Source organism: Grosmannia clavigera (genome assembly GCF_000143105.1).
Source record: "Grosmannia clavigera kw1407 unplaced genomic scaffold GCSC_179, whole genome shotgun sequence".
Lineage (NCBI taxonomy): Eukaryota > Fungi > Ascomycota > Sordariomycetes > Ophiostomatales > Ophiostomataceae > Leptographium > Leptographium clavigerum.
The window spans coordinates 997,086-1,011,867 of NW_014040759.1; the positions used below are offsets into that span (position 1 = coordinate 997,086).

Genomic DNA, 14,782 nt, shown 5'->3' on the forward strand with positions numbered 1-14,782 from the left:
TTGGACGGCTCAAAACATACATGTTGGTCTGTAGAACTTGATGTAGCATACCGGATACAACCGTGGGTCGCAAACAGAAAGGGGGGGGGGGCAGGGAACATACGGATGACGAGGGGGTATAAAGCACGAAGGAGGAAGGCCCTCCATACTTTGCTGCTATCAGCAGCCCTCGGGTAGCAAACAACTTGTCTATGCTGCTAAATCTGTAAAAGCTCCATTTTTTTGCTCTTCCTCGCCCAGGCCAGCCATGGAGACCAAGAAGGAGCTCTGGACTGCCGAAATGCCAATTGTCATGGCCACGGTGAGCGACCAGGGACCGACTGTGATGTCGAGCTGGGATGTGGCCGCGGAAAAGGCGTTGGTGCGGAAGATCGACCTGCATATCTTCCCAGTCATGATCGTGCTCTTTGTGCTCAATTTTATTGACCGCAACAACTTTGCGAACGCTCGGCTTCGCGGCCTCGAGGCGGACCTGCACCTCAGCGATGTGCAGTACCAGACTTGTATCTCGATCCTGCTGGTCGGCTACGTTGTCATGCAGGTGCCTTCTAACTTGGTCCTCAACGCCATCACGCGGCCATCGACGTATCTCTGCGCCTGTGTCGCCGTCTGGGGTGTCATCTCCGCCGCCACCGCCGCCGTTCACAGCGCCACTGGTGCCATCCTCTGTCGTTTCTTCCTCGGCTGCGTCGAAGCCAGCTTTTTCCCCGGCAGCCTCTACTTCTTATCGCGCTGGTACACGCGCCAGGAGATGCAGCTTCGCGTCACTGTCCTCAACGCCGGCAACCTGGCTGCCCAGGCGTTTGGTGGTCTCATCGCCACCGGCATCCTCACCGACATGGACGGCGACCGCGGCCTGCGTGCCTGGCGCTGGCTCTTCCTCAATAAGAGGGGCTCCCTGACGGTGGCCCTTGCCGCCATGGCCGTATTCGTCCTGCCCGACTACCCCAATAGCACCCGCTGGCTTTCGGCCGAGGAGAAGCATATGGCCAGTGGCCGGCTCGCCCTCGATTCCGGCCTCACGCTCGACGGAAATATGGACGACGATGTCACCGGCTTCCAGGGCCTTCTGCTCGCCGTCAAGGACCCCAAGGTCTGGCTTCTCGGAATCACGTACCACGCCACCATCATGGGCTTGAGTGTTCGTCCCATCCATCCTTCCCACGCATTCCAGCCTAGCTCCTAACCTAGCAGTTCGCCTTCTTCTTCCCTACTATCACTCAGGCTCTCGGCTACAACACCACTGACACGCTGCTCCTGACAGCGCCGCCGTGGATCTGGGCCATGCTCGTCTCGCTGCCCAATGCCTGGCACGCTGACCGCTCCGGCGAGCGCTTCCTGCACTACTTCGGACCAGCCCTAGCCTGCATCGTCGGCTACATTATCTCGGCCACCACCACTACCGTGGCTCCCCGGTATTTTTCCATGTTCTTGATGACCAGTAAGCATCTTTCTCTCCGACGTTCATCCCTACACCTGCTATATAAGCTGACCCTGATGTCGCAGCTGGCTTCGCGTCCGGCTTCATTATGCTGGCATGGATCTCCAACACCATTCCCTACCCGCGTGCCAAGAAGGCCGCCGCCATCGCCATGGTCAATGCTATGGGAAACATTGGCTCCATCCCGGGCTCGTATATATGGCCGGCCAAGTACGGGCCGCTGTACGTCAAGTCCTTTGGCGCCATGATTGCCATCCTCGGCTTTGGCTGTGTGTGCGCCTTGTTCCTGCGCTTCTACCTCATCGCACAAAATAAGAAGCTCGACCGTGCTGAAAACATGGCCATGACTGCTTCTGGCGACGACAGGGAAAAAGCAGTCTCCACAGTTGTCCGCATGGACAAGAGCTTTCGGTACCTGTATTAGGCCTGGAGCCATGTTCCTAATAACAAAGCATGTAGCTAAAAACGACTTCGAAAAAAAAGCCTTATCCCTGTATTGTAGACTTGCACTGAAAAACATGCTTCAGATTTGAAATAAGTAATCGGGCAGAAGCTGGTTGGCCGTTCAATCATTATGAACAAAGTTGGCTACTTTACTTAGTCCCATTGACATCCTTTGTTGCGAGCAAGGCCTTCAACTTGGCCGTTTCATTGCTCGTCCAGCTGGTTATGGCCACAATGTCTGCCCCGCAGTTGACAAAGTGGAAACCCTCCCTGTACTTGGCTGCAGCCGCCTCGGCGCTCAAGGCAAAATGCCCGACATATTTGCCAGCCGCCAAGCCAGCTTTCAAGATCCGCGCCGATGCTTCCTGAACCTCGGGCGTTGTCGCATGGTCAAACGCAACGTATCCCAGGGATGAGGCTAGATCGTTGGGACCGATGAAGAGCATGTCAATGCCGTTGACAGCAGCAATCTCTTCGACATTCTCGACTTCGCGCCTGCTCTCGATCTGTACACAGATCATGACATTGTCGTTTGCAGTTAACAGGTAATCCCGGCCAGTCTGGTTAAAGGCGGTATGGGCGTGCATGGCTCCTGTACCGCGGACGCCTTGTGGCCACTTGGACGAGGGATACTTGCAAGCATGCACAATGGCTTGTGCTTGCTCCGCTGTCTCGCACATAGGAACCATAATCGCATGCGCTCCACAATCCAATGCCCGTTTTAGCATCCACGCCTCTGACGCGGGTACTCTGACAATCGGCGATACACCTGACGTAGACACGGCTGCAACCTGGAGGTACATGCCACTATCGTCAATGTTACCATGCTCGGCATCGATGAGAACCCACTATCTTCACAATGGAGGCATTAGATTGGAGGTATTAGATGACAAGCATCCACCGGACAGCAATCCGCTAGAGGAACCCACGTCTTCGCCCAAGGTGGCCAGAGTCTTGGCCAACGTGTATCCAGGCAGCTCAAGCCGTTGTCCAACACAGGGACCTTCACGTCTCTTCGCTCGTTCAAGCGCAGCACGTAATTTAGTCTTTCCCGTCGCGTCGACAACGGGGGATGCGATCTGGTTTGACATGGCGACGTAGGTTTCGGCGTTAGAAGATTGTCACAAATACCACTTAGAGAAATCAGACAGGAGAACGGAGAATCCAAAATTAACCAGCAGCACTGGAAAGTCCTGGTACTGGCTAATATGCGTCACTAACCGGCTTCGGATGGTCGGGCCGCTAGCCCAGCTCGCGATAAGGACATCACGGACCTGTCCCGACTCCGAGACCATCTTGCCACTTTCAACCTAGAATAATGGATCCCTGACACAATGGACTTGCTTCTATACCAACCACGGAAAGGCAAGATGGCCGAGCGGTTAAGGCGCTAGCTTCAGGTCCCTGAATATAAATTCCTAGAATTTGCTAGTGTGGAAACACGCGTGGGTTCGAGTCCCACTCTTGTCAGATTTTTTTTTGTGCTTCAATTGCTGGTGTAGCTTGTAAAATAGAACTCCAGAAGTGTTGCTGTATTAATAGAGCAAGGCTGAAAATGTTTTGCTGACTAATATTCCATTTAGGCGGGCGCCGGGTGCATTTGGATATGAGACGAGACCCTTACCTTTATGTCCACCTGCCGTGATTAATGAACTTCATTCGGAGATTAAGAAAGTAATAGCAGCTGTGGCATATATATGGAGCAAGTGAGTCTCTAGGTGACGGGGCATTAGTACAGTTTCTCGCTTGGCTGGCAGCGAGTTGACGGACGGTAACGAGATGAAGACTCAGTTAGTAGCACTTGTCGCTTGTATCCGGGATCGTTTTCGGACCCAGCTCTGTAATAGTGCCCCGCCGTTGTCTACTGTCTTTCTCGGGTACAGTATAACTATATAAAGTTATCAAATCATCTCCTCATGTCGTCCTGTGGTTAGTTCGAGTGGATTATTTTCTTCGTGTTATGTGTTCTATTACCCGTGATGGGTCTGCGTCGAAATAAGCTCTTTTAAAGAGTACGACCCGGTCATGGTTACCCCGGAAAGAGATACGGCCATCGCGCGGGTATGCTTGTCCAGCAAAGGAGGGCGGGATCGTTTTTAACAGCATAAATGGCAAGAGACATTTGGACGTTTATAGTGATCACGGATTGCCTGATTACGACCTGAGCCTGCCGCTTTCTCCAGATGTTGGGGAGCAGATGAACTGTCATGCTGGTCAGAGGCTAACCAACAGCCGTCGACCCGAAAACAAGTATGTGCAGGAGAGAACGCAGTGCAAGAAGTCGGAGCGAAGAGCGGTGCAAACGACTATCGTAGAACAGGAACTCGAATAACGAGCGTCCCGTTTGGTTTGGGAGGATGAATCTAGAGGTAACGACAGCACGATGCGGTGTATGCTTCGCTTTTACTCCATAGCGGAGGTTGTTTTCGACACAATTGCAAAGCCGATAATGCAAGGTACAAAATTAAAGCAGATTTTAGCTTTGCGGAGCTGGCAGTTTTGGCGGGTTCATTTCGATGACATAATCTAATACTGCGCCGGCTTTTGCGCTCTTAGGTCGCCGGAGTTAAAAGCCCCGCTGCCGGTGCCAGAAATTGCTGACGCCAGAGCTCGGACGACGTACGATGGCGGTGCCTGGAGCAAACGACGTATATCAAGCCCAAGCGGCGACATCTTATATCCACAGATACAGGCTAGCTCTGCAATCTCTGGTTCTTGCAGCTGTTTTATTTGCGCTTGACGACCAACGTTGGACTCCTCGAAACTTCGCGCTTAGTATCCGGCTCTTCAGATCTTCGTCTCGTCCTATCCCATTACAATATCCAGCATGCATCTTATTCTAACTGGAGCAACGGGTCTCGTTGGCTCGGGCGTGCTCGATGCTGTGCTAGCCATGCCCGATGTTACGCGCATCTCCATTCTCTCGCGTCGTCCGGTGCCCATGGTCGAGACTCGGACAAAGGCTGGAGACCCGGTCATCACGCCTGATCGAGTGCGCGTCATTCTTCACCAAGACTTTTCTGTCTACGATGATAGTCTGCTGGAGCAGCTAAGTGGCGCTGCCGGAGTTGTGTGGGCGCTGGGCATCAGCCAGACTCAGGTAGACAAGGAGTAAGTATTGTTGATGGTCCTCACTTCGTCCGTTCATGGCTCACGAATACACGCAGTGAATACTACAAGATCACCCACGACTATCCCCTGGCGGCAGCTCGTGCCTTCAAAAAGCTTCCACCACCTGAGGGCGTCGCTACCTCGCCCGCTTCGTCCTTCCGCTTCGTCTACGTCTCTGGCGAGGGCGCAACCACTTCACCCGGAATCACGACCACTCGCTTTGGTCGCGTCAAGGGTGAGACCGAGCTGGCTCTGGCCGCCCTCGCTGCCGAACCCAAGTCTGACTCCGAGTCGCCCCTTGCCGCCATCTCCGTCCGTCCAGCAGGCGTAGACCCCACCCACCATGACGCCATACTTCCTTACATTCCGCCTGTATCTCTGAGCCTCAATCTTATGCGTAATGTCCTTCTACCGCCACTGCGCTTCGCATATCCCCCCATGATCAGCCCTACGCGTCCGTTGGGCCAATTCCTTGCCGACATCGCCCTCGGCCGCTTCGACGGCCGCCTCACTGGACATGGCATCGAGCTTGTCGGCGGCCAGTCGCCAATCCTTAGCAACGTCGCCTTCCGTCGACTTGCAGGGCTGGACAAGAAATGAGGTCGCTGTCTCTGATTTCTCCATTCAATTTTCGCCCTGTCTTAGTTGGGTGAGAGAGGCCTCGCTAGATCCCCGCTCTCCTGGAGCTGTCAGTTACTGTTCGTCGCTGTAATTTTAGCTTTTCTCGGATCAAATTCTATTTGTTCGAAGTTGCTAGGCAGTAGCAAGACAGTAGCTTGAAGCTTTGGTACCGTTTGGAACATACTAAGATATAATGTTTCGATGCCAGATATTGATGGCGCCATTGTCGCGACAAAGGTGACGACAGCTCAAACATGTCTAAATTTTGGCTTGTGAGGCCATGTGCAGTTAGAGCGTCCAGACTGTATTGGTCTTGGCTTTGGTGTCTTGGTTGACCCGACGGCTGGGACGGGTATCCCAGCTGACGGCTGTAGCCGTAAGAAGGAGACTTTGATGCGGGAACAATATTGGAAGTTGCAGAAGAATAGAGTGCAACTTCTTCTTGGGGGTATCGGCAGCGAGACCAGCAGGACGACCGAATGAAAAAGCGTGAAAGCCGGTTCGTCAATTTCCCTCTTGCTCATCTTCCTCTTTGCTGACGGGCCAGAACCATGTCCGCAAGTCACTTTGCTACAACTATCCTGCTACAAAGCGCTTAGCTTGCACGCCAACAACAACGGCATCATCCATCTGCACGTGAGTATGTGCTATCCTATATTGTTCATCTGCATACATTCGGATTGAGACGTGCTGACCTCAACCGGGCGCTGCGCCGACGTTCTGCACCAGGTCCTCACGTGCAACGTTAGTACTGGTATTCTCGGTCAAGTCTGGTACAAGCCTGAGAGCCAGGTCAGTTTCCCGGACTTTCACACTACGCACACCTGTCAGAATTGCGGCGTCGTACGCCAATAGACCGATGACCTCTAGACACCTAACCCAGATCGCTTCCTTCTGGCTACCTCCGGCAATTGAAGTCCGTCGATATCTGGCCGGCGATGCCAGAACTCTGTACTTTTTGCTCGTCCTGCCTTTACACAGTATATGCGTGATTAACACTATCGAGTCACGCATAAATAAATGTACGGGGTACGGAGTAGATGCAACTGAATATCACATTCCCCACTACGAAGATCATTTAATTGTGGCCCCTGAGAACCAGACCATTCCACCTTTGACGTGGCATCTTGTTCAAGACAGCCACTTGACTGCTACTTGACCATGTCTTGTGTGAAAGTGCGATTTCTACGATTCTCTAATGTACGTTCTCAGTTTCACATAGATTATCAGGACATTAGGAATGATTTAAGAGTCTTGCGTTGTATTAAGAGCTGCTACAAGAAGATGGACATTCTAGGTCGTGAAGCATGTAGGTTTCTGTTCTGGCGAGATTCCTTTTTGTTGGTCGCATGTTGTCGCGTTCGTTCACGTTGATGCCTGGAGTCCAGATGATTTTTCCCGTACGCCGGATTATTCGCCACTGTCAGTCATTCGTCTACTTAAACCCCCCGGTCGTGGAGATAGTCCTGGCACTTTCTCGGACAAAGCTCAAACTGCTTGATGTTGTCCTGGGCCCAAACGTCGGACCCTCCTGCAACAGGGAGTGAGCCTGAGCCGGACAGGGCGAATGGCTTGGTGAGATATTCATTGGCGTCGACCTCAACTTCTCCGATTTTCTGGGCGATGCCGGGGGCTTGCCAGTTGCCCACAGTCCAAAGCTGATTCCAAGCATCGAGCTTAAACCACACAAACGTCTTGAAGTAGTACCTCTTCTGGTACAAGTGAACAGAAGATCTGGGTTCGACCTTGGTCGTGGCGGTGTAGCTCTTTGTGGCCGTGAGCTCCTGCTCGGTAATGGTACGGGTGGAGCTGCCAACGTTGAGGGTAAGGTTCTTAAAGGTACTGCCAAAGTCCCACGTGTTGTTTACGTCTTGGCCGGTCCTGATCCTGAACTGACTTGTGTAGGTCTGCTCGTACGAATTTGTCTGTTGCGAATCGTTTTCCCAGGACGCGAGTGGAATCCACTCAAAGCCAAGAAAGTGAATATCGACGATCTTGTACAGTGACTGGTCGCCGACGTCATTGTATAGAAAGCTGCGCGTCTGCCGGACAAGAGTGTCGGTGGTCCGATCGTAGCTAAGGTGGTCGTTATCAGACATTTTGTTAGATCCGAACACGTAGTCTAGGTTGGGGTTTGTATAGAATTAAGGGCGTTGGAAAATCGAGGGCAGCAAAAAGTGGTAGGGATGAGTTTGAACTTGAAATAAGGTATGCTTCGGGCAGAGGAAGACTCGGCTTTATACTTTGTTTCTTTTGTAAATCAGTCCTAGAGGACACTTCTCAATCCTGACCGATGTTCGGCACTTAGGCTCTACTGGGCCTCTTGTGACGTAGCGAAAGCGGGACAGTGGAGTGTTGATGAAGTGTGTTATCCCACACATACAAGTTTTATAGAGGCCATTGCGCAAAACGGAGCTCTGTGGATCCGCTTGTTTTCGTGTCCGGTGGCGGTGATGACATCGAAAGCTGTAAGATGCCTCTTTATCCACATATTGCGTCCATTAAACTGGCAACGAATATATTTGATAGGAGGTGGATTTTGACAATGCCGTGGCTTTTACTAAACGCACATAGACACAACCATGTACGTCGTAATGTCACCTCGAAAGTCTGACGACAACTAGTATACCGCGAGTTCTATTCATTGTAGCTAGCTGACGTGCAACAGGAAAGGTCCTGAATAAAGAGATCTCTTCGTAAATATAGTCCTCCACTCGGTACTTCATGTAGCCCATGCCTTACAGTGAAAGCAACCAATGAAAGATTAGTACGTGTTTGGGCCAGACACCAAAGGCCCTGTTAAGGTTAAATGTGGAGACAGGGGTAGGGAGAAAGGTGATCCGGTTAAGGTAACATAAGTCGAGTTAGAGATCTACCTCGAAAGACGGTCAGAACAGCGCTGCACCATATGACAGTACTCTATGTTACTTGTGCTTCTTGCCTTTACACCACACGAATAGGAGATTACGACAATCAAGAGGCATTGCTTATTGAACCAGTGCAAAATAGAATTAAACGAGCGACAAGTAGGTCCGGATACGGAGGTTGGTTCGCCGACTCGTCCTCAAAAGGCAATAGGAAACCGCGGATTAACGATAATACAGCCCCACCTCAGCCTTAAAAATATTCCGAAAGGCCCGCTCAGCAGCCAATATTTTGTTTAGCGTGACCTACGGTACTCCATACATAGTAAACCGAACCCATAGTCCTGCTAAATCTCACGCTCGTAGGTTCGCGAAAATACGACGAAATATATGGGGACCCAACCGGTGCACAACTCTCCTCGATACGATATGTATTCGACGTTCCTATCATTTTATAAAGTACAATAACACTTTCACCGCCTACCTCCTACGTCCTCTCAACACTCCCCAAATTACACGTCTGGTCGCCCCTGTTGCCATCTCTCTTCTCATGGCCACCACACGCCTCTCTCCTCCTGTTGTCCCCTTCCTGCCTCGGCCCTACACTCCCGCCGACGGCTGGTAGTACTCGGTAAAGCGGTCGGTCGCCTCCCAGTCCTCATCGAAGCCGAGCTTCCAGCAGACGAGCAGCAGGCAGGGAAAGCGGACAGCCCAGAAGTTGAGGTAGCCCTCGGGCAGCGACCCAACCAGGCGGCGCAGCGGCTCGGTCATGTCCTCGTAGTGGTTCCGCTTGTTTCGGAGGGCACGTAGGAGATCGAGAAGGCGGGTACCGTTGTACTTGCGCTGCTTCCCGAGCGAGTCGACAAAGTCGCGTGGCAGCTGACGCAGAAAATCACCCTCAACGGCCTCGGACGCGCGGCTCTCGAGCCGCAACAGCGCCTCCGACGGCGGGTCGCGCGGTTCCTTCTCATAGTGGTCCGACACGTCGCAGAGGAAGGCGAGTCGCTTTTTGGGCGGCCAGAAGAACGGGTGGGCCATGACCTCGCGCGTCCGCGGCCGCTGTCGTGGGTTCGCCCGGAGCATGTGGCTGATCAGATCCTTGGCTTCGGGTGCCACGTCGCCTAGCATCCCCAACGGTTCCAGGTTGTAGTTGCCCTTGCGGATGTTGACTTCGCGCATGTACCGGTCGCCACAGTCGAACGGATGCGAGCCCTTAGTCAGGACGTAGAAGAAAACAAGCCCGAGCCCGAAAACGTCAATGGCCTTGGTTGCTCGTCTCATCGGCGGTTGTCCCTCGCCGTGGCCAGCCAGCAGCCCGTGCGAGCCGCCGCTCTGGGTTGACATGGCCTCCACCAGTGTCGTCCCGCTGTCGCGCGCATCGTCGTCCAGAAGCAGCTCCGGCGCCCGCCAGCCGCTCGTGCCAGCCGCATGGGCCGTCGTCGCCCCAAAGGAACTTTGTCCGCCTTCGAGCTTCTTGCACAGGCCAAAGTCCGAGATCAGCAGCCGCGGCTTGCCGTTGGGGCCCTTGTTGACCAAGATGTTCTGTGGCTTCAGGTCGCGGTGCACAATGTTGCGCGAGTGCAAATGGTTCAGTCCGCTCGTAATCTGATACAAGACGTTGGGCAGGTCGCGCTCGCCAGCCTGTGCCAGCTCCCGGAATGCGAACGGCTTCTCGATCACCTCGGCCAGGGATGCCTCGCACAACTCTAACGCGATGTAGTGGAATGCAGCCCGTTGCTGCTGAGCGAAGTAACGGATCACTGCAGGGTTAGCACGCAGAACATACACGCACACATCCAAAGAAACTCACCATTGGGATGGTCGTCGCTCTCGCGCAGTAGCTTCGTCTCCTGGGACGCAATGTCGTAGAACTGCACCAACATACGCTTGACGGCAACTTCGCGGCCGTCGAACCGACCGGCAAACACGATCGTCCCGTTGCTGCCCGTGCCCAGCTGCTGGTCCTCGTCTACCTCCAGGCTGCCCATGCGCAGGATTGGACCCGACACCTCCTGCACGTTGCTCGGCACCGTCAGAATGTCCGGCTCCATCCCTGGCCGCTTTTCACCCAGCTCCTTGGCCAGTCCCACCACCTCGTCCACCGTGGCCAGAGCAACGGGCTCATCGCCCCGAGACTGCGACGTCTCTACCTTGTTCTTGTTACCCTTGCGGTGCTTCGCACCGCCGCGACGACCGCGGTGTGCCTTTTTCTTTTCCTTCTCCGGTGCCGGCATCTCGCCATCGGCGCTGGTCGATACAGAAGCTGGGCTTGTCGGTGCGTTGCCCTTGTCCTGATCGGCGGTTGCTGTTGTTGTCTCCGCCGAGCCGGCCCGCGTCGCTCTCCTCTCGGACGCGCCATCCTCTTTATCCGAGAGCAGGCCGGACTGCGACAAGTCTGCAGGCTGCACCTTGGCAGTGGTGTCTGTCCCATCAGCCGTCCCTCTGATGACGGAGGAGGACTCGTCGTCGGATGTGTCGAGGGCGACGCCCTTGTCGAACCATTGCTGTTTCTTCTTTCTGTACCAGCGTCGTAGATCCTTCTGGTAGAGGAAGAGAAAGGTGGCAAAGGCGATGATGAAGACCGGGTTGCTCAAGAAGTCGAGCACGCTGTTGGCCGCGACTTGCGGCAGCTCCTTGACCTTGGTGATCACGTAAGGAGACGGCTCGGTCGCTGGCTCTGGCAGCGTGAGCGGCGGCGAGAGCAGGTCCTCCACGTCGTCGTCGGAAACAGTCGCTGACGCATCGCTGCCGGGTAGGGTCGGGTACTCGGGTGCCCGGAACGAGCGCTGCCGCTCCGCCCCAGTCGACAGGGAGTGCTTCCCGGTCAGAGCGTTACGGATCTCGGCCGGGCCACTGGTCTGGTGTCGGTCCCACCAGCCGGCTTCGGTGCACTCAGCAGCGGGCACGTCGAGGATGAGCGGGTACGAGGTGCCCGAGAGAGCGTACCAGCTACCGCCTTTCGTTTCATTTATAAAGATGGTCGACTTACGCAGCCGCACTGCCTCGTCGTCCTCGGCCGGCGGCGGCGGCTGTGGCAGCACGGCCAGGTCGGGATAGCTGCTTAGCGGCACATGGGGCGGGCGCGCAATGTCGAAGACGCGGGCGATCGGGGCTGACAGGCGGTGGCTAAAGGCCAGCTTGACGCCGTCAACAACGGGATCGAAGCTGAATCCGTACACGTCGCCATTGGGCAGGCCGCTGATGTAGCGGTTGTCGCTGGGGGCTTTGTGCTGTTGGTGCAGGTCCTTGTCGTAGTTGTTGGGACCCCACTCAGAGTACTTGAGCGTGGCAATGGTGATGCCGTCGTTGCGACGGACAATGACCTTGTAGTCGGTGCGGCCAAGCGTGATGGAGCCGCCAACGGCACACTCCTCACCGCCGCTCTCGCCAAAGTTGTTGGGCCGCATGCAGCTGTCGGGCGAGTTGTAGGCGTCGGCGGCGTCCGAATCGGCCTCGCCGGTGCCATACCACGCGCGCACACGGCCGGTGGCGGCATCGAGGGTGACCATGGTGGTGGACTTGGTGCCAGTGAACACGACCGGGTGGTTGCGGTCGTAGTAGGGCACCTGCTCGACCAGCCACTTCATCGACAGGCCGGTCTCAGCCAGGCTGGGACTGCCCGGGATCATGAGATAGATGGCGCCGCTGCGCGTCGGCTCGACAGCCCAAATCCAGTGGTCGAGCGGCAAGAAGGACTCGTCCAGAGTGGAGACATTGCTGCGGTGGTGCTTGGTCTCGACCACGGGCTTCTCGCTCTCGATGTGCCACTGGATCTTGCCGGTCTTGCGGTCGACCGAGAGCAGGTCGCCGTCGACCGTGGCCAGGAGGACAAAGTGTTCCACTTCCCAGTCGGCTAGCGTCCGCGCAAGAAGATGCGGCGAGGGGAGATTCTGGCCGGGAGCAGCGGCGGCCAGGTCTCGGTACGCTAGCGATGGTGCTCGAACGGACAAGTCCGGAGCTGCAGTGGATCTCGTTCGGGGCTTCCTGTGGCCCGCCTCTCTCTCTCTCTCCCGTTCGACAGGCACCGTCGAGTCCGACCCGCGGCCGTTGTCAATGGATGTGCGCTTGCGCTGGATCTTGGGCGTCTCGACCGTCAGCTGCGACGCGATAAACGACTCGGCCTCGGCCGGCGAGGAGTAGCTCATTGCCGCCTGTGCTTGTTGTTTTTGTTGCTGATGGTTTGAGCGTCTCGAAGACGCGCTGCTGTCGGAGGAAGCAGCTATTGGAAGTTGCCGCCCTGCGTCGGCGGCCAGGCGATGGAAGACATGCTGGCTCAGCTGGTCGGCAGTGTCATGACCGGATGGCTGCCGCGGATGTTGCTGCTGCTGCTGAGCATCAACGAGCCGGAGGGCAGGGTTGAGGAGAAAAAGGGCGAGAGCGAGGAACAGTTTCCGCTGGGGAGCGGCAGCCTGGCCGTGAGGCCGCCGTGACATGCTATGCGTAGAAGGGGGGCGCAAAAGCGCGATGGCGCATCAAGCGCAGCAGTTCAAGAGGGGGGCATTCGACGCGGTCGGTGAAACGGTCGAGGCGAGGGAGGGATTCGAGTCGTTTTACCGTTTTGCCGTTTTGTCGTCGAATCTTCGAATCGTTCTTTTTGCTTCGGGAAAAGAGGTGAAGTCGGCCACAGGCGACGGCCAGACCGGGAAAATGAAATTCGGAGGGCGCAGGACAATCGGCAAGACGGATGCGGTAGACGTGGGAACGATGCGGGTGGACTCGGTTGCTGATGCAGAGGTCGAGGGCAGACAGAAGTCTTATGCTGACGGACGGACCCTGAGATTTTAGTAGTTGTAGGAGCCTGGATCTGGGCCTTGCGGCACGGTGTGCTTTGTGGGCCCTCCCTACTGTGGTGTGTCTTGCGAGCAGATGAGGAAGGCAGGGGTGTGTAAAATGATGTGCCTGCCACTGCCGGTGATGGAAGTGGGGTGCTTGGGGGGGGGGGCAATAGCAAGTGACCTGGGATTGCACGTGTCTCAGAGTGGGCAGCAAAGTCACTGCAAAACACGAGGTATTTTTAGCTAGGGCTTCATCGCGCGGACGAGCGAAATGAGAGTACGACGACATCCCTCGTATCTGGGCCGCTGACTCAAGGTAAGCGCCTGCATCGGTGCCCGGATGGTGTCCGCTTCCACGTCTATACAAAGTACGGGCACCTCGGCGAGGATGCTCGTCCATACACAGTACAGAATACTCGTGCTCTTTGGACTCCCTTGGCCGCTTTGGCCTACAGTAGTTTCGCACTATGCACGCTACATCGTATGCATCCATGCATTCTTTCTTCTCGCTTGCCAACCTCCCAACGCTAAACAAGGGGCACGGTCGTGTGTCCACGTACGAAAGGACGACGACGACGCCTTTTTCCGCTCCTGGCATCGTACTATGTACGAAGTGCAGAGCAGCAAATTCTGTGGCGGCCAAGCCGCTCAGAAAAAGGAGAGCGGGCCCGTACGAAACACCCTGAAACCTATCTCTTCGTACTGTGTGGCAGGGAGCCCGGCCAACGTGGAATCTTCATTTGTATCCCTTGCCGCCAATATATTTTCCTGCTTGTGCGTGTGGAGATGCCCCAGACAGAGGCTTGATTCCGGTGGCTGGTTTCGCCACAATACCCTGCTTGGCTCAGGCCTTGGACGCAGCCCGTGGCTGTGCTCCGCCGCACGGCGTGGGATTCGTCCCCCCCCAAAGCCAGGAGTGACCTGTCTGGCGATCGTTGCAGCGCCCTGTTCGCTGCAACGGCAACTAAATCCGCTGTAGCGGTAGCGCGAACCCGCTGTGGGCAGGCGATCTGCTGGCCGATCTCTCCAGGCAGAGGGGAGAAAGAAAAAAAAACCTGCAGAAAAAGCACAACAGCACGAAAACAAGGGCACAAAAAATGGAAGACAGGAGAAGAACAAAGATGGGTCCGCTTTGCCCACAGACCGCCCCAACGGCTTTGGTCCTCTCTCAGCTGCAAACTTCCGACAGCCTAGCAGACCGCCTCTCTCCGGCCTCACACGGCCCATTTCCGCGGTGGCCGAGCTTTGCCCATTGCAGGAGGGCCGGCAGGATTGGAGCCCAGTGAGCGGACGGACGACCCTAACTAACCATGGACAGGTCTGGGCCGGCGCCGTTGCCATGCATGTTTCTGCTTTCCATCCCTCGCTCTGCAAGACAGCCAAGGAATGCAGAATGGAGTGCTCTCGGCGTGGGCGAAAGTCGAACGTCCGCTTGGCTACGGCAGAGCAGAGACATGAGTTATGTGCTCGTCTCGCCCCAATGGAGCGGCCTCGCCTACGCCGTACGCCCTCATACCGCTCCTGCT

At 55.6% G+C, this 14,782-nt stretch overlaps 5 protein-coding genes across 5 annotated transcripts; 2 read left to right on the plus strand and 3 right to left on the minus strand.

Moving 5' to 3' along the window:
* Positions 1–247: 247 nt before the first annotated feature.
* CMQ_152 (major facilitator superfamily transporter) lies at positions 248–1,865 on the plus strand (the record flags this gene model as incomplete). The annotated part of the gene is made up of 3 exons (XM_014313774.1): positions 248–1,141; positions 1,195–1,441; positions 1,507–1,865. 3 exons carry the CDS (start codon positions 248–250, stop codon positions 1,863–1,865), a joined length of 1,500 nt encoding a protein of 499 aa, XP_014169249.1.
* Positions 1,866–2,034: 169 nt separating this feature from the next.
* Positions 2,035–2,976, minus strand: CMQ_243 (2-dehydro-3-deoxyglucarate aldolase; the record flags this gene model as incomplete). Its single annotated transcript, XM_014313865.1, has 2 exons — positions 2,035–2,733; positions 2,815–2,976. The coding sequence occupies 2 exons, from the start codon at positions 2,974–2,976 to the stop codon at positions 2,035–2,037; spliced, it is 861 nt and encodes a 286-aa protein (XP_014169340.1).
* Positions 2,977–4,712: 1,736 nt separating this feature from the next.
* CMQ_217 (nucleoside-diphosphate-sugar epimerase) lies at positions 4,713–5,596 on the plus strand (the record flags this gene model as incomplete). The annotated part of the gene is made up of 2 exons (XM_014313839.1): positions 4,713–4,996; positions 5,053–5,596. The coding sequence occupies 2 exons, from the start codon at positions 4,713–4,715 to the stop codon at positions 5,594–5,596; spliced, it is 828 nt and encodes a 275-aa protein (XP_014169314.1).
* Positions 5,597–7,056: 1,460 nt separating this feature from the next.
* CMQ_176 (uncharacterized protein) lies at positions 7,057–7,716 on the minus strand (the record flags this gene model as incomplete). Its single annotated transcript, XM_014313798.1, has 1 exon — positions 7,057–7,716. The coding sequence occupies one exon, from the start codon at positions 7,714–7,716 to the stop codon at positions 7,057–7,059; it is 660 nt and encodes a 219-aa protein (XP_014169273.1).
* Positions 7,717–9,081: 1,365 nt separating this feature from the next.
* Positions 9,082–12,914, minus strand: CMQ_87 (protein kinase and ribonuclease; the record flags this gene model as incomplete). The annotated part of the gene is made up of 2 exons (XM_014314026.1): positions 9,082–10,241; positions 10,292–12,914. The coding sequence occupies 2 exons, from the start codon at positions 12,912–12,914 to the stop codon at positions 9,082–9,084; spliced, it is 3,783 nt and encodes a 1,260-aa protein (XP_014169501.1).
* Between the last annotated feature and the right edge of the window lie 1,868 nt (positions 12,915–14,782).